Source organism: Pelobates fuscus, chromosome 1, assembly GCF_036172605.1.
Source record: "Pelobates fuscus isolate aPelFus1 chromosome 1, aPelFus1.pri, whole genome shotgun sequence".
In the NCBI taxonomy this organism is placed as follows: Eukaryota; Metazoa; Chordata; class Amphibia; order Anura; family Pelobatidae; genus Pelobates; species Pelobates fuscus.
The window spans coordinates 5,480,584-5,508,528 of record NC_086317.1 but is presented as its reverse complement, the minus strand read 5'-3'; the positions used below and the strand labels follow the sequence as shown (position 1 = coordinate 5,508,528).

General features: G+C 37.2%; 1 protein-coding gene across 1 annotated transcript in view; it reads right to left on the bottom strand.

Moving 5' to 3' along the window:
• Nucleotides 1-6,426: 6,426 nt before the first annotated feature.
• The window catches only part of LOC134586354 (butyrophilin-like protein 10), a 34,343-nt gene continuing 12,824 nt past the window's right edge, over nt 6,427-27,945 (bottom strand). Inside the window, exons 2-5 of the mRNA XM_063441828.1 lie at nt 12,796-12,883; nt 8,751-9,167; nt 8,336-8,614; nt 6,427-7,390 (exon numbers count right to left, since the gene is read on the bottom strand). Of these exons, the coding sequence (XP_063297898.1) occupies nt 7,356-7,390; nt 8,336-8,614; nt 8,751-9,167; nt 12,796-12,847 (783 nt within the window). The 5' untranslated portion in view covers nt 12,848-12,883 and the 3' untranslated portion in view covers nt 6,427-7,355. The remainder of the gene's footprint in view (nt 7,391-8,335; nt 8,615-8,750; nt 9,168-12,795; nt 12,884-27,945) is intronic.

Here is a 27,945-nt window from a genome sequence, read left to right as displayed (position 1 = left end):
TAAAAACGCATATTTGGAGTCCGTGTAGATGTTCACTCTTAAACCTTCAGCCAATTGTAACGCTCGTGTCAGTGCTATCAATTCTGCCTTTTGTGCTGATGTTCCTTTCGCCAGTGGCCGAGCTTCTATCACCTTGTCTATTGTTGTTACTGCATATCCTGCATAGCGGATCCCTTCTTTCACATAACTACTGCCGTCGGTATAATATTGAACATCGGGGTTCTGGATGGGAAAATCAAGAAGATCTGGTCTACTTGAGAATACTTCATCCATTACTTCCAAACAATCATGTTGACTTTCAGTAGGTTGTGGCAAAAGGGTAGCTGGATTTAAGGTGTTTACAGTCTCTAAATGCACTCTTGGGTTTTCACACAACATTGCTTGATACTTAGTCATACGGCTGTTACTAAACCAATGATTCCCTTTGTAATCCAACAACGTCTGTACTGCATGTGGAACTCGTACATAAAGTTCTTGACCCAGAGTGAGTTTATCGGCTTCAGCTACTAGCAGGGCGGCTGCAGCTACGGCTCTTAGACAAGGTGGAAGTCCGCTGGCCACTGCATCCAATTGCTTAGACATGTAGGCAACAGGTCTTTGCCATGATCCCAAGTACTGTGTCAATACTCCCACAGCCATTCTTCTTTGCTCATGTACATACAGGTAGAATGGTCGTGTGTGATCAGGTAGACCTAATGCTGGGGCACTCATCAAAGCCTTCTTCACATCTTCAAATGCCGTTTGCTGTTCTTGAGTCCATAAGAAGGGGTCGTGCTCTGTACCTTTGATAGCTGCATACAGAGGTTTTGCCAGTATCGCGTAGCTGGGAATCCATATCCTACAGAAGCCTGCTGCCCCCAAGAATTCTCGCACTTGTCTTCTATTCTTGGGTATCGGTATTTGGCACACAGCTTCTTTTCTCTCTGGCCCCACCATTCTTTGACCTTCAGAGATATGGAATCCCAGATATTTGACAGTTGGCAAACACAACTGAGCCTTCTTTCTAGACACCTTGTATCCTGCCTTCCAGAGAATGTGTAGTAGATCGTGCGTTGCTTGCTGACAGATTTCTTTTGTAACTGCTGCTATCAACAAGTCATCTACATACTGTAACAATACACACTCTCCTGGGATGGACTCGAAATCCAGTAGATCTTGACTTAAAGCTGAACCAAATAGGGTAGGTGAATTTTTAAACCCTTGGGGCAGTCTTGTCCAGGTCATTTGGCGTTTTGAGCCCGTTACAGCGTTCTCCCATTGGAAAGCGAAAATACATTGACTTTCTGCGGCAATTCGGAGGCAAAAGAAGGCATCTTTGAGGTCTAAGACTGTAAAGTAAGTAGCCCCGCCCGGAATTAAAGCAAGCAGGTTATATGGATTGGGTACAACTGGATGTATACTAACAACCGCATCATTGACTGCTCTCAAGTCCTGCACAGGTCGATACTCATCTGTACCGGGCTTTTGAACAGGCAGCAATGGGGTGTTCCAGGGGGAAGTACAGAATTTTAGGATACCATACCGTATGAACTTATCCAGATAAGATTGGATGTTCTTCTTAGCCTTCTGCGGGATGTGGTATTGTCTTAGGCTTACTGGATAAACCCCAAGTTTTAGTTCAATTTTAATAGGTGGAATATTGCGGGCCAGTCCTGGTGGGTTGTTCTCTGCCCAAACTCCTGGTATGTTGAATAATGACTCATCACTCCTAGGGTTTTGGCTAGTCAATGCTGTATAAAGTCGCCACTCTTCTTCCTTTGGTACAGATAATGTCATAATACCTGAAGGTCCATTAAACTTTAAGGATGTTGTTCCATTTGGTAGGAACGTAATCTGCGCTTGTAATTTTGATAGCATATCACGTCCCAGCAATTGGACTGGACATTCAGGCATATAAAGGAATTGATGTTTTACTACGTGGCCTCCCAATGTACAGAGTCGACTTTTAAGAACCGGTTTTTCAGCACTTCTTCCAGTCGCTCCTATTACAGTAATAGTCCTTCCAGATGGAGGAGCAACTAGATTAGTCACCACCGAATGTTCAGCACCAGTGTCGATCATGAACGCACTCCTTTTTCCCCCTATTGATACATCGACCATAGGCTCCGCTCAACCAAGGGGGATGGAGCCCGGTCGGTATCAATAGTCCTCCATGACCGTGTCAGCCAATCCTACAAAGTCCCTACCTTCTCTATCGCGGGACCTTTGCGCTGCTGGGAAATACCTATCTTCCCTAACACTTCCTCTGTTCCCATTGCTCCCTCCGGGGCCTCCTCTACCTCTCGCTCTGCCTCTAAAGTTTCCATAACCTGTCCTAGGTCTGTCTCTCTCACACTGTTCTCTTCGAGGACACTCATTTCTCCAATGCCCTTCTTCCCTACAGTATGCACACTGATTTCTACTGAGAGGTTCCTCATTCCACTTACTATCGCCTCTATCTGGGCCCCGTCTATCTACGCCTGCGATCGCTACCGCTAACATATCTGCCTTTCTACGCATCTTGCGCTCTTCCTCTTTCTTACTTTCTGTTTCCCTATTCATATACACCTTATTCGCTACCTCCATTAGTTGGGTGATGGACATACCTGCAAACCCTTCTAACTTCTGTAGCTTGCGCTTAATATCTCCGTAAGCTTGGCTGACAAAGGCGGAGTTTACCATTCGAGAATTATCTGCGTCTTCCGGATTAAAGGGGGTATACAAGCGGTATGCCTCCAATAATCGGTCATAAAAGACACTGGGCGCTTCATCACTTTTCTGAATCACCTCAACTGTCTTCGACATATTAATGGCTTTCTTTCCTCCGGCTTTCATGCCAGCAATTATAGCGTCTCTATAGGCTCTGAGTTGAACCATATCAGCACCATTTACATTCCAATCGGGATCGGTGTTGGGATAATGTGTTGCGGCCCATGCTGATGGATTGGCTTGATTCAAAGTACGGGCTTTATCCTCTAGCGCTTTAATGGCCGCTTGATTAATTCTTGTCCTTTCCTCATTGTTAAACAAAGTCATTAACAACTGCTGGCAATCAGCCCATGTCGGGTTATGTGTCTGTACTATTGAGGTGAACAGATCAGTCATAGCTTGTGGTTTCTCAGTATACGAGGAATTGTGGGTCTTCCAATTTAAGAGATCGGTTGTCGTGAACGGGACATATACGAAGACTGGGTCAGCATGTGCCATTTGGCCTGCGGCATCGATATAGGCTGACCCGGGATTCAGACGAAGAGGCATCTGATAATGTTTTAATTGTTGGGTACCGGTCAGTTGTCGGGTTTGTATGGGGCTACGTGGAAGGGCGTCAGTTATGGGTTCCAGTCGGGGAGAAATAGGGTATGAGGATGTGGGAGCTTGGTTTTGGGAAAAGGTTGTAAATAAAACACTTCGAGCCGAGCTAGAAGAAGCTTGACCGGAAGTCTGAAGTGGCGCCAAATCAGGATATTCGGATCTAATGGGGGTTGGCTCTGATTCCGGAAGGGGAGATTTAGTACGAGAGGGGGTGGATTCTGTACTGGAGGAGGAAGCGGAAGTGGATGAGGGCAATGAGGGAAGGGTTGCAGGACTTCCTGCATTTGCGTCACTTCCTCTTAACGGAAAGTAAGGGGGCGGCAAAGGGATCTCGGACTCAGGGGGCGTGTCCAAAATGGGCCTAACACCAGTCCTAGTGGACAAACAAGTCCTAGCCACCATGAGGCGACATTGCTCCTCGTGGCACGTCTGAATCCATTTTGGCAAGTCATTTACGGCCTGTCTCCAACAATCAATATAAGGAAACTGGCCGTAAAGTTCAGGCCTACCCGATACAGCCACGTGTAAGCGCTGTACCAGAGTTGGATCCAAACTGCCACGTGGCGGCCATGCCGCAACCAAAGTAGGCCACTCCCTAGTACACAAAGTGACCAAACGTACAGGAGACATTTTAACCCCAAAATCACAAGTTTTGAATCCCTTTTTAAAATTCTTCACCATACAACCTAAGGGGTCCGGAATCGTTGACTGCGACGCGCCCATACTTATCAATGGAACGTCGTTGACAACGAATACTATGCACGCGTACTATTCAACAGTCACACCCGTTTCCTCTGGCAACAGCACCACGTGGTACGGTTACCAAGTGAAACGTATACAATAACACAATAAACACTCAGGGAATTCCCGTACACACACAGCTGTTACACCAGTCACTAGATAATCAATATTATGCCCTTTGGCGAAACTATACAGTCACCCACGCTATAATTCTCTATATACGAATTACCCGTCTATAACACACCCCAGTAACATCGTCTTTTACAAATAGCGGTTACAGTACGGTTAGCATAGGTCAAAGCACAAGTTAAGGTCACAATACAATTATTAGTGGTTATGGTGTTAAACATGCAATGGACGACAATTATTAGTACTTATATACAGTGTCAGTAAATATACAGGGTTATGATACCGTGCACTATAATACAGCAACACACTATTAACACTCTCGCTAGACGGCTGAGCTCGCGCTATCTAACAAGATATATACTTTACTAAACAATCTTTATCACATTTACAATTCCCAACTAAACTATTGGCCAGTACCTTGATGGACTACCTAAAACTATGTACACCCGTTTTGGTTAGCCACACTGCCCAAGCACCACATATAGCGAGCTAGAGGACCGAATTTACACAGACGCCTCTTAGTCGATTACTATCAAAAATCTAGTGGGTTCCAAATTTACACGCCTTCCCACTTAGCCAAGATAGGTTGAGAGCTAGCGAACCGAATTTACACAGACGCCGCTTAGTCTCCCGGTCCCTCCGACCTAGCGAACAAAATATACACCCTAGAACGCTAGTCTAGACAAGACACCGGTGTCCGGCTAGGGCTATTTACACCAGAGCCCCGCCTGACTAACAAAATCAAACGGTCTGACTAAAGAGCGTTCGATCGAGCGGTGCGCCTTCGCTCCTTCCCTCCGACAGAGGGGGCAGATTCCATACACAAATAACCCCTTATGGGCCTACCGCACAATCGGTATACCCCTAGTGGGTCTGCCGTCTAAAACAGCAGTTGTCTTACCTCCTCGTTCCTGAACCTGAGTTCACACTCATCGACGGGGACACCCCAGCACTTCTTACGTAGAGGCCGATGATCTCCTGGACAACAGACCAGTGGCGCCGAGATGAAGGGAGGTCCACGCAGAAGTTCAGGGGTGCAGCCGTAGAGAACGTGGGCAAAGATAGACCGTCTCACGCCTCTGCCTCTCAGCTACCGTTGAACGATGAGCTTCCCGGCCAATGCACCAAATGATACCGGAGAAACTGACGGAAGCGAAGCACAGAGAGATGGACACAGGTTTCTTCAGGAAGGAAGAGATTCTTTATTGGATCACCGATCGGGACTCAGAGGGACTAACGTCACCAAAATACAACAAGTTCTGAGCCCCGGACAATAGTGCAGGCTCCTTATATAGGCACATAACTCCTCCCATATTAAGCTCCACCCGCACATTCTCTTGACCAATCAATACAAATAAGAATTAACTTCCTGCTTGACCGCATGGCTTGTCCAGCACAATGGAGGAGGGGAATACTACATCCTGTATTCTTGCACATGCTCCGTACACTACTGATCGTATCTTGCCTCGTGCAACCAACTGATCGATACGTCAGCATATGCACGTACACATGCCACGTGGTAATCTCGGCCTACTAAATTAATTTTTACCGAGATTCCACCACAACAGGGATGTATTTACCACAAGGCAAACAAGGCATTTGCCTAGGGTGGCACTTTCAGGGGGGCGCCAAAAAAATGCCACCCCAAGCTCCCAGACAAATGCCTTGTTTGCCTCATGTTCTGGGGCTGTCCACCTTACTGTGAGTGAGTGAGTGTAGCTGTCAGTGTGTGTCTGTGAGTGAGTGAAAGTGTGTGTCTTTCAGTGAGAATGGGTGTGCCTGTGAGTGTGTCAGAATGTGTATGTCATTTTATGTGTATCTGAGAGTGTGTGCCTGTCAGTGTGTGTCTGTCAGTGAAGGTGTGTGTGCCAATGACTGTGTATCTGTCAGTGAGTGTATATATTGGGGGGGCAAATTTAGATTTCGGGGGTGCCCGAATTTAGTCGTGCCTAGGGCAGCACAAATCCAAAATACACCACTGCCCAGAGACACAGCTTTAGCCATAGCAGGTGAGGAGAGCAAGAGACTGGACATGGAGACACATCTTTAGCCATAAACCATTCCAGGACAGTTTAATTCTTTAAGGTAAGACAGCAACAGGGGGACTCCGTGTACCATAACAACTTAATTGAGAGGAAGTTGTGATGATGCTCGAAGGGTTCCATTAATGAATACAGGCAAAGAGGCATTTAACAGCTATGGGTTTGAAGGATAAAAATGAAAATCAAGAAAGTGGGAGATAGCTATTTATTTGCCAAACAATTAAATTCAAAGCCGTTTGAGAAAGAGGCTTAAACAGGGTGGACCAAAATCCAGAGCAGGGTTTGAGGAGTCAATAAGCTTTTTACTAATGAATTTTACTGATATAACATACACTGAATGCTTAGTGCATGGAAGATTACATCTTTTAAATGAACTTCATTTGCCGCCTCACAAAGTCGGCTCTTTTGGTTGCTTTGTTTATAACATTAGCTATTGTTTGAGGCTCTAACACTCAAATTTCTGCGCGGATATTCTCCTTGAGCTGCTCAAGGGTGCGCGGTTTGTTCAAATACACCGCTCCTTCAGATAACCCCACAGGAAGTAATCGGGCGAACGTGGCGGTCAATCTATCTGGGAATTTATTGAAATTATACTCAGTTGTCTCAGGAGGTCCATTGTGGCCCATGCTGTGTGAGCAGTAACCCCATCCTGTTGAAACCATATTTCAGGACGATTTTCAAATAGAGGATATAAACATGTTTTAATCATATCTTGATATCTCACACTATTTTTACTTATTGTTTCTTTGTGAAATTAGCAATGATGAATCTTCCTAGACTCCGTTATAATATGTACCTGTAACAAAAAAAAAATAACTACTAACAAATAAATGATTTACCTGCCAAATCCTTCTCTGGATTCTTGCCCACCCTGTATTTGCTAAATTTACAATTTCTTTTAACATGTTCTAATACATCTTTATACATATCTTATTGTGAGAGTGACCATATTCCCAGGTCGTGGGTTTAAACATATTAATAATTAACTAGATGGATGTCTCTTCATACTCTGTATTGCTCTATAGTGCGACTCAGATGTCTGATAGGGATAGTAGCCATTCTCTATTGGCTCTCCAATCATCTATGTAAGCTACAAGAGGTGAACAAGACGACTGTTTCGGTCAATCTGTTTTCCGTTTCCAGGATACTGCTTCAAAATTCCCCATATTCTCTCAGAACTCCTTTTTCTGTAAGAGAAACACATGCAAACATTATTAAGAAGCTTCTTAGATTTAGTCCGCCCATCATCCACCCACTTACAATGTTTCGCTTTCATTTCTTACACCCTTCCCTCTGTTTCCATTCATTTTATTAAGTTGTCATTCATTTTAATAATTTGATTATTATCTTGCATTTTATAATGCTCTTCTACTTTCCCTAGTGTTATTATTATGAGATCAGGGTTCAAAGCAATAATTTCATGTCCCCAACCGCAATCATTCCTTATACTCAATACAATCTTAACAATGACTCTATAACTTCTTCATTCATCCCTCCTACCCCATGTAATCCTCAGAATGACATCACAACCATTACCAGGAAGTACCCACAGTGGATGAGGTCTGGGAATTAAGTTTTATAGGAAGGGCAGGTATTATTAATGGTTAGTGGGTTTAAAAACAGATATAGGTTGCAACAGGCAGGAGTGGGAGAGGCTTGAGGTGAAAGTAAGTTGAGAGGGGCAGGAACTGCCCACATTCAGTGGGCTTTAGGTAGGAAGTTTGTTGGAAGGGGAAGGAACTGCCCACATTCTGCGGGGTTTCGGGAGAAAGTAGATTGGAAGAAGCATGAACTTCCCACATTTGTTGCAGTTTGTGGAGGAAATAGATTGGAAGGGTCAGTAACTTCCCACATTTGGTGCCGTTTGTGGAGGAAATAGGTTGGAAGGATGAGTAACTTCCCACATTTAGCAGGGTTTAGGACAGAAGTAGGCTAGAAGTGCAAGGAAATTCCCATACTGGGTGGAGTTTGGGGAGGAAGACAGCTGGAAGGGGCAAGCGAAGGATCTGAAAAACAAGCAGCTCATAATAACTATCTGCTTTAAAGTGTTTATAAGGTTTGTTCAATCTATAATACAATTATGTGAAGTTTTATATAAACATGTCAGGTCAAAATGGCCAAGTTGTTCATACTTAGTTTCCTATGAATGGTCCGGGCACGGCGGGCCTTTTTGGCATCCCGGATCAGACAGCGATAGATTTCATGGCTTTTTACTCCACTTAGTGTTGAGGAAACACGGTGACTTCCATCTTGCCTCTCCTCCAGCACCAGCATGGTAGAGTTCTCACTAATGTCCTGCTCACGACGGTTCAACCACTTTACAATGGGGACTTTGTACCAACCAGAGGAAGCACATCGTACAACTGTAGTGTTGTCAATTGTATCAAATTCAACTGGGGGCTCCTCTTCCTCTACAAAAAAAGAAAAATATATACAGTGTCATTATCAAGAGACATAAGAGGAAGAGACATTGGTGTCTTGCAAACTTACACTCTAGTCCTACATAGCTAATGAAGGGATGACCTTGGCTGTGCTTGTTTACTTTACCTTGTATCATCAGTTTCATTTTTATTTCCCCTTTTCCATGGGGGCTGAAGGCTTTGCAGGTATACAAGGCTTCATCTATGTAGTCCACATTGTAAATATGAAGAGTGAGGTCTCCGTCACTAATCTCAGACACGTCAACCTTAACCCGATCTTGGTAATTGAAGCTCTGCTCTTCCAGCTCTACGCGGTTTCCGTGGAAGCTGAACACTCTCTCCGGCTCTTTATATTCGAACTTCTGCTGTATATAGGCATAGATGTCATCCACCTCTATCTCCTCAATTATGTCTTCACGCAGCCAGCTAAAACCCATCTCGTCTGTACCCTCAATGAATGAGAACTCACATGGCAGAGAGGCATTGCCATAGCGTGGTACTAGTATTTCCTCGTAGCGAACTGGTGGTATAACATAGTCACACTCTGAGATAAAAGAGAGATAAAAGAGCTAATTATCAGAATCACTAATAACATATAAAAAAACTGCTTTTAAAATTGAGCGCTCATTTTGCGGTGAGTCCTCCATAGGTGAAGATGGATTATTTTTGTTGCAGTGTGTTTCTATTTTTACGGTGGGTTATTGTTGCAATTGTGTTTTATTTTCATTTATGTAACTATGGATTTTGATTTGGCATTGTTGGTGGCAGAAGAACAGAATTAGAAGAAAGAAGACTTTGGATGGTATGTATAATTTTTTTTACAGGTTTTAGGTTTGGGGGACCTTTAGCCACCTAGGGGAGGGTTACTATTGTTTGGAAGTTTGGACAGTGGCATGTCTACCACTCCTGTGTTAGAATTAATTAGGGCCCCTACTTGCCAGTATGCATGGGGGCCGGGATTGGAGACAATAGCGAGCAAATTGTTCTTTAATTTTCATTCATTTGTAAAAAACAAGAGAATGATAATTAGCGAGCGCGCATCTTGCTGGATGGATTTGGTTTATCATCGACCACCATGCAGGTCGATAATCAATCTCAGAATGCCGATGGCTTAAATTGTTTTGGATGCGGTTAGTAGTGATTTTCCTAACTCATCCGAATGAATGTTAGAGGATCGGTCAGACTGGCCGGATTTGGCTTTAGTTAATCTGCAAATAGCCAATGCTGTTGGAATTTGTCGTTTTGACCCTATTTTGTCAATTCGGACAAAATCTATTGTTTTGTGATAGACTGTAAGCTCGTTTGAGCAGGGCCCTCTTCAACCGATCGTTCCTGTAAGTTTTCTTGTAATTGTCCTAATTATAGTTAAATCCCCCTCTCATAATATTGTAAAGCGCTACGGGATCTGTTGGCGCTATATAAATGGCGATAATAATAATATAAATAGAATAAACTCAGAAAACTCCCTGTGTAAATCTAAATGACAGTTTATTATTATCCCTGCACTGGTCATTAAAGTGTAAGTTCACTTGCCCCATCAAATGACACTTTAATGGCCATTGCAGTGGTGATAAAAACCTCTTATTTAAATGTGCATAGGATTTGGGATAGAGTGCACATTGTTCTGTAAGCAAATGCCCCCAATATTAACTCATTCATGGAATTAACTTTAATAACCTCATATTGTTCCAAATAACAAAGCCTGTCTGGTTTTATCATCAACCAGTGAACAAACAGTGAAATATAATAATAATAATAGTTATAAAATATATATATATATATATATATATATATATATAAAATAACCGGAGTAGCCAAAACTGGCTTTGGGTTCCTGGGTTAGACAGAGTACGAGGAATCATACATTTGATTGGCTCCATTTACCATCCCTATAAGAACAATGAGGAAGTCTAGCTAGGGCCCTCTGGGATCTAAATCCTTCTCAGAGTCTAATAATCAGTAAGGAGCCAGGATTGGTCTCGCCCCTTCTCCTATCCGTGGGCAGGGTGACTGGATCTATCATCCATACCGGGACACATATAAGTTTCTCACATTTATGAAAACACATTAAAGGGTTGCACTGCAGTGTGTATAGTGCATGTTCTGCATTATTGCCTACTGCCTAATTGCTTAGTCTCATACACCTTCTTCTGAATTCTACATGCTACAGGACTACCCTTTTCATGTGCTGCCCATCAATATGTATATGTGATATTTGTCCCAGAAAACATGGTGGATCTGGCCTCCCTGTCCATGGGGAACAATGAACAATCAGTAATATATATGAGGCTGCTCAGGATCCTCACTAAATGATCAGTGAGTCACTCCCTCGTCCATCCCTGGCAACTGGCAGTACAAGAGAGGAATTCCACGGCACTCATTATCCTCCGTATTCCCTCACCTCGAGCACATTGGGTAAACCTAACGGGACACTAGAGTCACCAAAACAACGTTATCTTAATGAAGCAGTTTTAATTATAAACCATGCCTCTGCAGTCTTACTGCTCAATTCTCTGCCATTTAGGAGTTAAATTATTTGTTTATGCAGCCCTAATCCTTTATACCAGTTCTAGTCCTTTATACCAGTTCTAGTCCTTTATACCAGTTCTAGTCCTTTATACCAGTTCTAGTACTTTATACCAGTTGTAGTCCTTTATACCAGTTCTAGTCCTTTATACCAGTTGTAGTCCATGTCTGAGAACTTAGACGAGCTAAACAGAGGAGAAGAAAACACAAGTATTGGGAACCCCTCATCTATTGATTAACTGAAAGAATACGACCCACCCCGGTTAGTGGAAGTGAGGTGGAAAGATGTCCGGTGGCAGATTAAAGTGACCCTGTCGTGTTATTTACCCTTTAGTTTTCCTTTACTTATATCGTAATTATTGTACTGGCCCCCCTCTCCCTATTGCTGTTATTTATCGGAGATTATCTTTTCTCTATTTCTGGGGGCTGCCATATCGTTCTCCATCATGTCTGTAGTTTGCCTGTTTATGGGATTAATTTCACTGATGGATTGTGGGTAACTTAGCTTAGCAACTGAAATCACACTCACATATAACTAAGAAAACAAACAAACAGGGTGAACAAAAAAACGTGGGAAATAGAGAGGGATTGATTAAAAAACAAAACCTGCAGCGTGAAAGAACCTGTGTGAATGAATGGAGGCAGCCCAGCTCCCTCTGTTGGTTAACAAGAAATTAACCCAATGCTTTTACCACAGAAGTTCCAATATCTTACAGTCCACAACAGGCAGAACGGAGATGGGGCCTCCCCATCCCCCCATTAACTCTTATCCTGCAGCACACAGAGTCAGGGAACCGTGGGAACGTCCGCCTGAGCTTCTGTAAGCTCTCACCAGTCGTACATCGAGTGGGGCAGGTCGAGGAATCAGTAATCACAGCTCTTGTTTGGTTTTAGCAGAGAGAAAGAAGATGTCCTATTCTTATTTCATGCTGTTAGTGAATTTTGATGACACCCCCACCTTTTTTTAATCTTATTTATTTTTACACCAATAGCAGAGTGACCCCATATCCTCCGACCCTGACCAGCTTAATCTATCACAAAATACCCCCCACAACTTGGATCAATCCAACCCATAGCAGAGTGACTGCCTCCACATGGGCTAAGCCAACCTATAGAAGAATGGCTCACCACCCACCAATGGACCAACCAGCAAACAGCAGAGTGACCCAATACTACCACCTTGAACAGCCATCCTTTGACTTATTGACCCCCCACCCAAGCCAACCTATAGCATTGTGTCCACCCACCACCTGAGCTAGCCAACCTATAGTAGAGTGATTCCATCACCTACTATCTGGGACAACCATCTTTTGTCTTCCCGAGACAAACTATAGCATAGTGTACCCCCACCACATGGACCAGCATGGCCAATATCAGAGTAGCCTTCTGCCACCAGAGCCAACCAACCCATAGCAGAATGAATCTCACCACCTAGAGCAGACTGGTCCTCCTGAACCTGGGCAGTCTAATCATTAACAGTGTGCCCCCCTGCCATCAAAGACAGCTCAGCTAATAGCAGAATGGCCCTCTGTACCGTGGGCCAGCCAAGCATACAGCAGAGCAAAAAGCTGTTTTCAAATCCGAGTGATAGGCTTGGAGCAGAGTATTGGGGTTGTTTGCAGGAAATTGGGGTGCAGATCACTCACTTGCATAATACAGGATTAAAGTAAAGGTGATGAGTTTCAGAAGTAAAGTCATCTCACATGCAGGGCTGCAGAAGGATCAAAACGTCTCCTGCAATGAAAAACACACGTTACGTGTTCGAACTCAGTAAATGCTCAGGTAAATACGTTATTTATTAATTGTTTTCTTTACTTTACTTATTATGTTTGATGTACTAGTAGATCTCTATAGAATCGGTGGGTGTCATGTAGTAAAGGGAAATATATAATACCCAACTTAGCCCCCAGAGACACAGATAATACCCATCCTGCATTCATACAGAAATTATGGGTAATTCACTATGAATTAGACATGTGCATTTGTTTTCGTAAAAAAATCAGGTTCTAAAACGAAAGCCCTACATACGAAATATAAACTAAACGAAAGAGCAAATGCCGAATGCACTGTCTTTTCGTTTGGCTTCATTCGTTTAATAGACTCTGTGCTGCAGACAAATTAACTCCCTCAGCAAAGAGAGAATAACACTGTGCATGCGAGAAAACCAGAAAGCAAGGAGGGAGCCAGCAGTGCTACCAGCATCCTCCTTGTAATTAATATTAATTCCAGCCCACCCCCCCCCCCCCCCCCCACCGGCATTAAAAGTTCTAATAAACCTATGACCCCCATATTAATAAAAGGGAGATTAAATCCTCCCGCATGCCCCTACTCGGCTGCTGTCATTTAAAGCTGCTAGTGACTGGGCAGCTAATGCCATGGCGGGGAACACAAATAACTAAAATGGTGGGGGACATAGTGTCCCCAAGCCCCTACCTACTCCCCTCACCATAATAATAATAATAAGGGGGAGGGGGGGGCAATAAACTAACAATGTAAAATAAAATTTCATACTTACTATTTGATGTCTTCTTTTATTTTCTTTCAGCCCCCAAAAATGCCAAATAAAAATCCATAATACCCGTCGCAACTGTTAAAATTATTATTCTTCACCCATGGAGGGCACCACGCAGAATGAGCTCCACAGGGGGGGAAAAAGCTTAGAAAGCCTTCCCACTATGAAATCTGGATTGATGAATACCCTTCGCAACTGTTAAAATAATCCTTCTTCACCCATGGAGGGCACCATGCAGAATGAGCTCCACAGGGGGGGAAAAAGCTTATAAAGCTTTCCCACTGTGACATCCAGATGGCCAGACATGGTCACCCCAGAATGGCCCAACAGGGGCTTTGAACCTGGAATTAATTATTACAAGGATGAAGCTGGTAGCTCTGCCGGCTCCCATTTTTATTTATTTATTTTTTTAATTGCTCAGTGCTGTTTTTTTGTCCTAGTAGCCGAAAACAAATTATTTTTGAAACAAATTTCTTTGAAAATGAATGGTTTACAGACGAAATTCGGGATTGATGAATGACATTTTTTATTTACTACGAAATCATTTGTACGAAAATTTCCGTGGTGCACATGTCTACTATGAATGCCCCGGTCACAGACAGCAAGAAGAGCCAAGTGACAAATAGTCACTCTAACACCAGGGCAGAGTGAGTTAGTGTGGCAAATACAGCCACTATATATTGTCCTGTATGTATAACCACTGTTAATGTATGTGTATACCCCTTTAAAAGAACCAAGTGGAGGACTGCCTGCCAGCCTCTTGCCATGTGATTATGGTCCCTGGGAGACTGGGCCCTTTAAAAACAGTATGCGTGTGGCCTGGGGTCACACAGTAAAAGTAAAACCTCCCCACAATGCATCCTGGTTTCCTCCCTTCTGCCCTGGAGATAATTGGAGAAGTATTCCAATTATCTCCCAGGTCAAAGACAAGACTCCATTACACATGTGGGGACCTAAATACAGGATTATGTTTTAAAATATATAAAGTTACTTTTAATACACCAAACACAGACATGTTACATATCCCCAGATAGCTCAGGTCTGGGTGCACATTATTAGGTGAATGGCACCCAGACCACACGAATACTGTTTTTAAAGGGCCCAATCTCCCAGGGACCATAATCACATGGCAAGAGGCTGGCAAGCAGTCCTCCACTTGGTTCTTTTAAAGGGGTATACACATACATTAACAGTGGTTATACATACAGGACAATATATAGTGGCTGTATTTGCCACAGTTAGAAATGACCGTTTTTGGCCAACAACTGCAAGTCAGCTGAAACAAGGACCAAAACATATGAGGGCCAATATAACCCTTGGATATTTACCTGAAGGACATACTCTGACTTCCCCTAATTCTCCGTCCGTCATTTAACAATTGCCCACCCATTCAGGGTTGTATTTGTGTGTGAATGAAGTCCATGTGTTTATATTAAGTGTGTGTGTGTGAATACAGAGGTGTATTTGTGTGTGTGTGTGTGAATACAGAGGTGTATTTGTGTGTGTGTGTGTGTGTGAATACAGAGGTGTATTTGTGTGTGTGTGTGTGTGTGTGTGTGTGAATACAGAGGTGTATTTGTGTGTGTGTGTGTGAATACAGAGGTGTATTTGTGTGTGTGTGTGTGTGTGTGTGTGAATACAGAGGTGTATTTGTGTGTGTGTGTGTGTGTGTGTGTGTGAATACAGAGGTGTATTTGTGTGTGTGTGTGTGTGTGTGTGTGTGTGTGTGAATACAGAGGTGTATTTGTGTGTGTGTGTGTGTGTGTGTGTGTGTGTATACAGAGGTGTATTTGTGTGTGTGTATACAGAGGTGTATTTGTGTGTGTGTGTATACAGAGGTGTATTTGTGTGTGTGTATACAGAGGTGTATTTGTGTGTGTGTGTGTGTGAATACAAAGGTGTATTTGTGTGTGTGTGAATACAGAGGTGTATTTGTGTGTGTGAATACAGAGGTGTGTGTGTGTAGTTCATGATTTTATATGGAGTGTGTGGATAGAGAAGTGTATTTGTGTGGATGAATTAATGATTTTATATGGAGTATGTGAGTGAGTGTGTGTGTGGATAGAGAGGTGTATTTGTGTGCAGTGTGTGTAAATGAAGCTCATGGTTTTGTGTGTGTGTGTGGATAGAGAGGTGTATTTGTGTGCAGTGTGTGTAAATGAAGCTCATGGTTTTGTGTGTGTGGATAGAGAGGTGTAGTGTGTGTAAATTAAGCTCATGGTTTTGTGTGTGTGTATAGAGAGGTGGCTTTGTGTGTAGTGTTGGTATTTACATGTATGTAAATATGATATGTATAAAATATGTATGGATATGTATGCAGTGTTGATGTTTGAATTCAAACACACGTTGGCACATAGGCATACATACACACTGCTATGCACAGATGAACGCAGACACACATGTACACTAGCACAGATATTCACTGACAAGTACATAGATGCAGACACAGATACACACAATGAAACAAAGAAAATATATATTTTAGCCACCTTCCTGTTACTATGCCTCTAGGGTGGCTTTGCCTGGGGTCCCGTGGCACCTGGCTGGGGTGGTCCAAGCTGTTCACTCCCACACATGGCTGTGTGTGTGTGTCGGAGGGAATTAAAAAAAATTGTAACAAGCGGAGATGTAATTGATCAGCCTATCAGTCAGAGGCTCAGTTAAACTATTAAAGGTCCGTGGTGCTCAACTGTTCCTCATCACAAAATGCACTCTAATGGACTCTGTGTATGAGGGCCACCTGAAGGGCCCCCTCAAGGCTGTTTTCTTCTGTCCATGATGTCTGCAGTTTGCCTTCTGTGGGATTCTTTTGACTGATGGATTGTGGGTAAGTTAATGAAATGGAACTCTGCTTAAGCTCTGCCCATTGCCAAATATCATGCTCCCCATGAGAAAAACTAGTGCCTGCTTATGCATAGCTTAAAAACTAAGGTGAATTTCAAAAACATGACACTAAAGAGAAAATAAAAAAGTTAGGTTTCAAAACAAGTCTTGGACGGTGACAGAGCCTCGGACTAGGCGTTGCTGATAGGCTGAGAACGTACGTAACTTTCTCACAGTGAAGTGTCAGCTCCCTGTCCGAGATGTCCAATTGAAGCTTCGGATCATTGCCTAAATGAGCTCCTCCTGACACCATAACAACTTCGTAGGAATGCATTTGTCATGGTGCCGGAGTGTTTTATTATTCTTCATCTTAAAAACTTGTCCTCACATGTTTAGCTCACTAGATGGCATGACAGTATAACAGAATGGAGAAAGCCGGAACTTTGCTCCATGTCTGGAATAACGGTGTGGGTATCAGAGATTATAAAACAGGCTGAGAGCCAGGGTTTATATCATAACATGAGCAGACGATCTGATCTGCACCACACATGCAACATAAACTGTTTTAATTCAAAGAAGATCCGCGTTAGAGGAATGCCGCAGAACAAGTTAATGGAACTCCATCAGGGTCACTGACACTGGGAACAGTAAGAACCAGAAATATTGTCCACCTCTGCATCATTCACTCCAGCTCCACACCACAAAGGGGGTGACATTACCTAATGGATCCCACACACTCAATATAAAAGATCACGTCATTCTAAATGGAATTTTATGGATACCCATGTAGGAAAAACATGGTGACCAACTTCTTTAGCTATTCCACATGGAATCGATGGAGAATAATCTACATGTGAGCACAGCTAGCAATTTATTGAACATTTCCAAATAAAAAACAGGAGACAAATAATCCAAAACCAAAAATATAAAACCCAAAAAACTAAAAAAGAATAAAAAAACTCTAAAGGTGCAGTCAATAGGAAAAGCCAACAGAGCGCCAATGAACAATATGGTAAAAACTCGTACATCAGTGGTTAAATTACATAATGTGTTACATTCTCTGCTTCCAAAGGGATAGGGCACTTAGTGAGTGGCGCAGAGTAAGAGGAACAGAGTGAATGGCACAGAGTAAGAGGAACAGAGTGAATGGCGCAGAGTAAGAGGAACAGAGTGAATGGCGCAGAGTAAGAGGAACAGAGTGAATGGCGCAGAGTAAGAGGAACAGAGTGAATGGCACAGAGTAAGAGGAACAGAGTGAATGGCGCAGAGTAAGAGGAACAGAGTGAATGGCGCAGAGTAAGAGGAACAGAGTTAATGGCGCAGAGTAAGAGGAACAGAGTGAATGGTGCAGAGTAAGAGGAACAGAGTGAATGGCGCAGAGTAAGAGGAACAGAGTGAATGGCGCAGAGTAAGAGGAACAGAGTGAATGGCGCAGAGTAAGAGGAACAGAGTGAATGGCGCAGAGTAAGAGGAACAGAGTGAGTGGCGCAGAGTAAGAGGAGCAGAGTAAGAGGAACAGAGTGAGTGGCGCAGAGTAAGAGGAACAGAGTGAGTGGCGCAGAGTAAGAGGAGCAGAGTAAGAGGAACAGAGTGAGTGGCGCAGAGTAAGAGGAACAGAGTGAATGGCGCAGAGTAAGAGGAACAGAGTGAATGGCGCAGAGTAAGAGGAACAGAGTGAATGGCGCAGAGTAAGAGGAACAGAGTGAGTGGCGCAGAGTAAGAGGAACAGAGTGAGTGGCGCAGAGTAAGAGGAACAGAGTGAGTGGCGCAGAGTAAGAGGAGCAGAGTAAGAGGAACAGAGTGAGTGGCTCAGAGTAAGAGGAACAGAGTGAGTGGCGCAGAGTAAGAGGAACAGAGTGAGTGGCGCAGAGTAAGAGGAGCAGAGTAAGAGGAACAGAGTGAGTGGCGCAGAGTAAGAGGAACAGAGTGAGTGGCGCAGAGTAAGAGGAACAGAGTGAATGGCGCAGAGTTCCAAAGAGATAGGGCACAAAGTGAGTGAATCTCTCCAAGAAAAAAAAAATATATACTTAAAAAATGTGATTGTAAAATAACCTAACCTAATAATATATTGGAAATAACCTAACCTAATAATATATTGGAAATAACCTAACCTAATAATATATTGGAAATAACCTAACCTAATAATATATTGTAAATAACCTAACCTAATAATATATTGTAAATAACCTAACCTAATAATATATTGTAAATAACCTAACCTAATAATATATTGTAAATAACCTAACCTAATAATATATTGGAAATAACCTAACCTAATAATATATTGTAAATAACCTAACCTAATAATATATTGTAAATAACCTAACCTAATAATATATTGTAAAATAACCTAACCTAATAATATATTGGAAATAACCTAACCTAATAATATATTGGAAATAACCTAACCTAATAATATATTGGAAATAACCTAACCTAATAATATATTGTAAAATAACCTAACCTAATAATATATTGTAAAATAACCTAACCTAATAATATATTGGAAATAACCTAACCTAATAATATATTGGAAATAACCTAACCTAATAATATATTGGAAATAACCTAACCTAATAATATATTGTAAATAACCTAACCTAATAATATATTGTAAATAACCTAACCTAATAATATATTGTAAAATAACCTAACCTAATAATATATTGGAAATAACCTAACCTAATAATATATTGGAAATAACCTAACCTAATAATATATTGGAAATAACCTAACCTAATAATATATTGTAAATAACCTAACCTAATAATATATTGGAAATAACCTAACCTAATAATATATTGGAAATAACCTAACCTAATAATATATTGGAAATAACCTAACCTAATAATATATTGGAAATAACCTAACCTAATAATATATTGTAAAATAACCTAACCTAATAATATATTGGAAATAACCTAACCTAATAATATATTGGAAATAACCTAACCTAATAATATATTGTAAAATAACCTAACCTAATAATATATTGGAAATAACCTAACCTAATAATATATTGTAAATAACCTAACCTAATAATATATTGTAAATAACCTAACCTAATAATATATTGTAAATAACCTAACCTAATAATATATTGTAAATAACCTAACCTAATAATATATTGTAAATAACCTAACCTAATAATATATTGTAAATAACCTAACCTAATAATATATTGGAAATAACCTAACCTAATAATATATTGGAAATAACCTAACCTAATAATATATTGTAAAATAACCTAACCTAATAATATATTGGAAATAACCTAACCTAATAATATATTGTAAATAACCTAACCTAATAATATATTGTAAATAACCTAACCTAATAATATATTGTAAATAACCTAACCTAATAATATATTGTAAATAACCTAACCTAATAATATATTGTAAATAACCTAACCTAATAATATATTGTAAATAACCTAACCTAATAATATATTGTAAATAACCTAACCTAATAATATATTGTAAATAACCTAACCTAATAATATATTGTAAATAACCTAACCTAATAATATATTGGAAATAACCTAACCTAATAATATATTGGAAATAACCTAACCTAATAATATATTGGAAATAACCTAACCTAATAATATATTGTAAATAACCTAACCTAATAATATATTGTAAATAACCTAACCTAATAATATATTGGAAATAACCTAACCTAATAATATATTGTAAATAACCTAACCTAATAATATATTGGAAATAACCTAACCTAATAATATATTGGAAATAACCTAACCTAATAATATATTGGAAATAACCTAACCTAATAATATATTGTAAATAACCTAACCTAATAATATATTGTAAATAACCTAACCTAATAATATATTGTAAATAACCTAACCTAATAATATATTGTAAATAACCTAACCTAATAATATATTGGAAATAACCTAACCTAATAATATATTGTAAAATAACCTAACCTAATAATATATTGTAAATAACCTAACCTAATAATATATTGGAAATAACCTAACCTAATAATATATTGGAAATAACCTAACCTAATAATATATTGGAAATAACCTAACCTAATAATATATTGTAAATAACCTAACCTAATAATATATTGGAAATAACCTAACCTAATAATATATTGTAAATAACCTAACCTAATAATATATTGGAAATAACCTAACCTAATAATATATTGTAAAATAACCTAACCTAATAATATATTGTAAATAACCTAACCTAATAATATATTGTAAATAACCTAACCTAATAATATATTGGAAATAACCTAACCTAATAATATATTGTAAATAACCTAACCTAATAATATATTGGAAATAACCTAACCTAATAATATATTGTAAATAACCTAACCTAATAATATATTGTAAATAACCTAACCTAATAATATATTGTAAATAACCTAACCTAATAATATATTGTAAATAACCTAACCTAATAATATATTGTAAATAACCTAACCTAATAATATATTGGAAATAACCTAACCTAATAATATATTGGAAATAACCTAACCTAATAATATATTGTAAATAACCTAACCTAATAATATATTGGAAATAACCTAACCTAATAATATATTGTAAAATAACCTAACCTAATAATATATTGTAAAATAACCTAACCTAATAATATATTGTAAATAACCTAACCTAATAATATATTGGAAATAACCTAACCTAATAATATATTGGAAATAACCTAACCTAATAATATATTGTAAATAACCTAACCTAATAATATATTGGAAATAACCTAACCTAATAATATATTGGAAATAACCTAACCTAATAATATATTGTAAATAACCTAACCTAATAATATATTGTAAAATAACCTAACCTAATAATATATTGGAAATAACCTAACCTAATAATATATTGGAAATAACCTAACCTAATAATATATTGTAAATAACCTAACCTAATAATATATTGGAAATAACCTAACCTAATAATATATTGTAAATAACCTAACCTAATAATATATTGTAAATAACCTAACCTAATAATATATTGGAAATAACCTAACCTAATAATATATTGTAAATAACCTAACCTAATAATATATTGGAAATAACCTAACCTAATAATATATTGGAAATAACCTAACCTAATAATATATTGGAAATAACCTAACCTAATAATATATTGTAAATAACCTAACCTAATAATATATTGGAAATAACCTAACCTAATAATATATTGGAAATAACCTAACCTAATAATATATTGTAAAATAACCTAACCTAATAATATATTGGAAATAACCTAACCTAATAATATATTGTAAAATAACCTAACCTAATAATATATTGTAAAATAACCTAACCTAATAATATATTGGAAATAACCTAACCTAATAATATATTGGAAATAACCTAACCTAATAATATATTGTAAAATAACCTAACCTAATAATATATTGGAAATAACCTAACCTAATAATATATTGGAAATAACCTAACCTAATAATATATTGTAAAATAACCTAACCTAATAATATATTGGAAATAACCTAACCTAATAATATATTGTAAAATAACCTAACCTAATAATATATTGGAAATAACCTAACCTAATAATATATTGTAAATAACCTAACCTAATAATATATTGGAAATAACCTAACCTAATAATATATTGTAAATAACCTAACCTAATAATATATTGTAAATAACCTAACCTAATAATATATTGTAAATAACCTAACCTAATAATATATTGTAAATAACCTAACCTAATAATATATTGGAAATAACCTAACCTAATAATATATTGTAAAATAACCTAACCTAATAATATATTGTAAATAACCTAACCTAATAATATATTGGAAATAACCTAACCTAATAATATATTGTAAATAACCTAACCTAATAATATATTGTAAATAACCTAACCTAATAATATATTGTAAATAACCTAACCTAATAATATATTGTAAATAACCTAACCTAATAATATATTGTAAATAACCTAACCTAATAATATATTGGAAATAACCTAACCTAATAATATATTGTAAAATAACCTAACCTAATAATATATTGTAAATAACCTAACCTAATAATATATTGTAAATAACCTAACCTAATAATATATTGGAAATAACCTAACCTAATAATATATTGTAAAATAACCTAACCTAATAATATATTGGAAATAACCTAACCTAATAATATATTGGAAATAACCTAACCTAATAATATATTGGAAATAACCTAACCTAATAATATATTGGAAATAACCTAACCTAATAATATATTGTAAAATAACCTAACCTAATAATATATTGGAAATAACCTAACCTAATAATATATTGGAAATAACCTAACCTAATAATATATTGGAAATAACCTAACCTAATAATATATTGGAAATAACCTAACCTAATAATATATTGGAAATAACCTAACCTAATAATATATTGTAAAATAACCTAACCTAATAATATATTGGAAATAACCTAACCTAATAATATATTGGAAATAACCTAACCTAATAATATATTGTAAAATAACCTAACCTAATAATATATTGTAAATAACCTAACCTAATAATATATTGTAAATAACCTAACCTAATAATATATTGGAAATAACCTAACCTAATAATATATTGGAAATAACCTAACCTAATAATATATTGTAAATAACCTAACCTAATAATATATTGTAAATAACCTAACCTAATAATATATTGGAAATAACCTAACCTAATAATATATTGGAAATAACCTAACCTAATAATATATTGTAAATAACCTAACCTAATAATATATTGTAAATAACCTAACCTAATAATATATTGGAAATAACCTAACCTAATAATATATTGGAAATAACCTAACCTAATAATATATTGGAAATAACCTAACCTAATAATATATTGGAAATAACCTAACCTAATAATATATTGGAAATAACCTAACCTAATAATATATTGGAAATAACCTAACCTAATAATATATTGTAAATAACCTAACCTAATAATATATTGGAAATAACCTAACCTAATAATATATTGTAAAATAACCTAACCTAATAATATATTGGAAATAACCTAACCTAATAATATATTGGAAATAACCTAACCTAATAATATATTGGAAATAACCTAACCTAATAATATATTGTAAATAACCTAACCTAATAATATATTGGAAATAACCTAACCTAATAATATATTGTAAAATAACCTAACCTAATAATATATTGTAAATAACCTAACCTAATAATATATTGTAAATAACCTAACCTAATAATATATTGGAAATAACCTAACCTAATAATATATTGGAAATAACCTAACCTAATAATATATTGGAAATAACCTAACCTAATAATATATTGGAAATAACCTAACCTAATAATATATTGGAAATAACCTAACCTAATAATATATTGTAAAATAACCTAACCTAATAATATATTGGAAATAACCTAACCTAATAATATATTGGAAATAACCTAACCTAATAATATATTGGAAATAACCTAACCTAATAATATATTGGAAATAACCTAACCTAATAATATATTGTAAAATAACCTAACCTAATAATATATTGGAAATAACCTAACCTAATAATATATTGGAAATAACCTAACCTAATAATATATTGGAAATAACCTAACCTAATAATATATTGGAAATAACCTAACCTAATAATATATTGGAAATAACCTAACCTAATAATATATTGGAAATAACCTAACCTAATAATATATTGTAAAATAACCTAACCTAATAATATATTGGAAATAACCTAACCTAATAATATATTGGAAATAACCTAACCTAATAATATATTGGAAATAACCTAACCTAATAATATATTGTAAATAACCTAACCTAATAATATATTGTAAAATAACCTAACCTAATAATATATTGGAAATAACCTAACCTAATAATATATTGTAAAATAACCTAACCTAATAATATATTGGAAATAACCTAACCTAATAATATATTGGAAATAACCTAACCTAATAATATATTGGAAATAACCTAACCTAATAATATATTGTAAATAACCTAACCTAATAATATATTGTAAATAACCTAACCTAATAATATATTGTAAAATAACCTAACCTAATAATATATTGTAAATAACCTAACCTAATAATATATTGTAAAATAACCTAACCTAATAATATATTGGAAATAACCTAACCTAATAATATATTGGAAATAACCTAACCTAATAATATATTGGAAATAACCTAACCTAATAAAATATTGGAAATAACCTAACCTAATAATATATTGTAAAATAACCTAACCTAATAATATATTGTAAATAACCTAACCTAATAATATATTGGAAATAACCTAACCTAATAATATATTGTAAATAACCTAACCTAATAATATATTGTAAATAACCTAACCTAATAATATATTGTAAAATAACCTAACCTAATAATATATTGTAAAATAACCTAACCTAATAATATATTGGAAATAACCTAACCTAATAATATATTGGAAATAACCTAACCTAATAATATATTGGAAATAACCTAACCTAATAATATATTGGAAATAACCTAACCTAATAATATATTGTAAATAACCTAACCTAATAATATATTGTAAATAACCTAACCTAATAATATATTGTAAAATAACCTAACCTAATAATATATTGTAAATAACCTAACCTAATAATATATTGTAAAATAACCTAACCTAATAATATATTGGAAATAACCTAACCTAATAATATATTGGAAATAACCTAACCTAATAATATATTGGAAATAACCTAACCTAATAATATATTGGAAATAACCTAACCTAATAATATATTGTAAATAACCTAACCTAATAATATATTGTAAAATAACCTAACCTAATAATATATTGGAAATAACCTAACCTAATAATATATTGGAAATAACCTAACCTAATAATATATTGTAAAATAACCTAACCTAATAATATATTGGAAATAACCTAACCTAATAATATATTGGAAATAACCTAACCTAATAATATATTGGAAATAACCTAACCTAATAATATATTGGAAATAACCTAACCTAATAATATATTGTAAAATAACCTAACCTAATAATATATTGGAAATAACCTAACCTAATAATATATTGGAAATACTTACCGCCTTCATACGCACCCTACCGCAAGGCACCGCACTCACCAGGACCCGGACAGCGTTCGAGACACTGTGCGATAGCCCAGACCCAACGACACACGGGGTCTCCCTCATATACACATTATTACTAACAGGGACACCTACTGCTAAACCTTTATTCATGGGGAAATGGGAAGCGGCGCTGAACACGACATTCACAGACGCAGAATGGGAGCAGATATGCTACCTCACCCACCACTGCTCGACACACAGCAAGACCCAGGAGACAGCATTCAAACTCCTGACAAACTGGTACCGCACCCCACACCTCCTCCACAACATAGACCCAGAACACACCAATCTCTGCTGGAGGTGCGAGAAGGAAACAGGGACCGCAATCCACGTATGGTGGGAATGCGAAATAATTAGACCATACTGGGAAGACATACACAAAATTGTAAAGATGTTCTCGGACGCCCCCCCCCCCCCTGGAACCGGCAGCAATGCTCCTTCACCACACCACAGTATCTAAATCCAAATACAAGAGGTCTATGACGGTTAGGATCCTAAACGTAGCTAAACAGATAGTCCCCCTCTACTGGAAACAAAAGACCGCACCCCCGCTGAGGGTATGGTTTGCCAAGATGGAAGAACTTAGGGCCATAGAAAACCTGCTCATGTCAGCCTCAGACAAACCCCAGACATACGCTGAGACCTGGACATTGTGGCTCCTTGAAACCGCCAAGGACACCTTCCTGGACAAGCTCAAAGACAGAGACACGACTGGACCCCGACCCCCCCCTCCCCCCCCCACCACGGCTTAGACTGAACGCGACTCGAGACTGGAACCCAGGACCGGCCCACCCTGGAGCTCCAATGCGCACCTCCATTCTACTAAAATAAAGACACGTTCACTCTGCGCTGCTACCTACACAGCAGCACTCAACATATCACGCTTTCAGACACAGGTTTAAGTATACCACAGCGGTCACACGCAACGCCCCGCTGTGGCACACATAGCTAACAGATCCCGAACGGGAAGGAGACCCAATACCAAGTACTGCAACACTCCTCCCAGAAGGTGCATACTACCATGAGCCTCGAACACACACTAGGGATGCAAATAATCCAAGCACACGAAACTTGACTAACATAACGCTGCATGCCCACATGTTATACGGGACCTGTGAGCCAGACATTACAAGGGGCCTGCGAGCCCAACTGAACATGCAAAAGTACTGCCCTCAACAAGGGACAGGGCACACATTATGCTCTTGCTCAAACACCTGTGACACTGTATCAACCTGTTTACTTACCCATGAGGGCCTGCGAGCCCGAGATCTTTTTGATACTGATCGTTAAACCTGTCTGCATATTCTAACTTGACTAGAGACCTGCGAGTCTCCAAACTTTGAACGTAAACAAAACAAAAATAAAAATTATATTTACAAAAAAAATATATTGGAAATAACCTAACCTAATAATATATTGTAAATAACCTAACCTAATAATATATTGGAAATAACCTAACCTAATAATATATTGGAAATAACCTAACCTAATAATATATTGTAAAATAACCTAACCTAATAATATATTGGAAATAACCTAACCTAATAATATATTGGAAATAACCTAACCTAATAATATATTGTAAATAACCTAACCTAATAATATATTGTAAATAACCTAACCTAATAATATATTGGAAATAACCTAACCTAATAATATATTGGAAATAACCTAACCTAATAATATATTGGAAATAACCTAACCTAATAATATATTGGAAATAACCTAACCTAATAATATATTGGAAATAACCTAACCTAATAATATATTGGAAATAACCTAACCTAATAATATATTGGAAATAACCTAACCTAATAATATATTGTAAAATAACCTAACCTAATAATATATTGGAAATAACCTAACCTAATAATATATTGGAAATAACCTAACCTAATAATATATTGTAAAATAACCTAACCTAATAATATATTGGAAATAACCTAACCTAATAATATATTGGAAATAACCTAACCTAATAATATATTGTAAATAACCTAACCTAATAATATATTGGAAATAACCTAACCTAATAATATATTGGAAATAACCTAACCTAATAATATATTGTAAATAACCTAACCTAATAATATATTGGAAATAACCTAACCTAATAATATATTGGAAATAACCTAACCTAATAATATATTGGAAATAACCTAACCTAATAATATATTGGAAATAACCTAACCTAATAATATATTGTAAAATAACCTAACCTAATAATATATTGTAAATAACCTAACCTAATAATATATTGTAAATAACCTAAC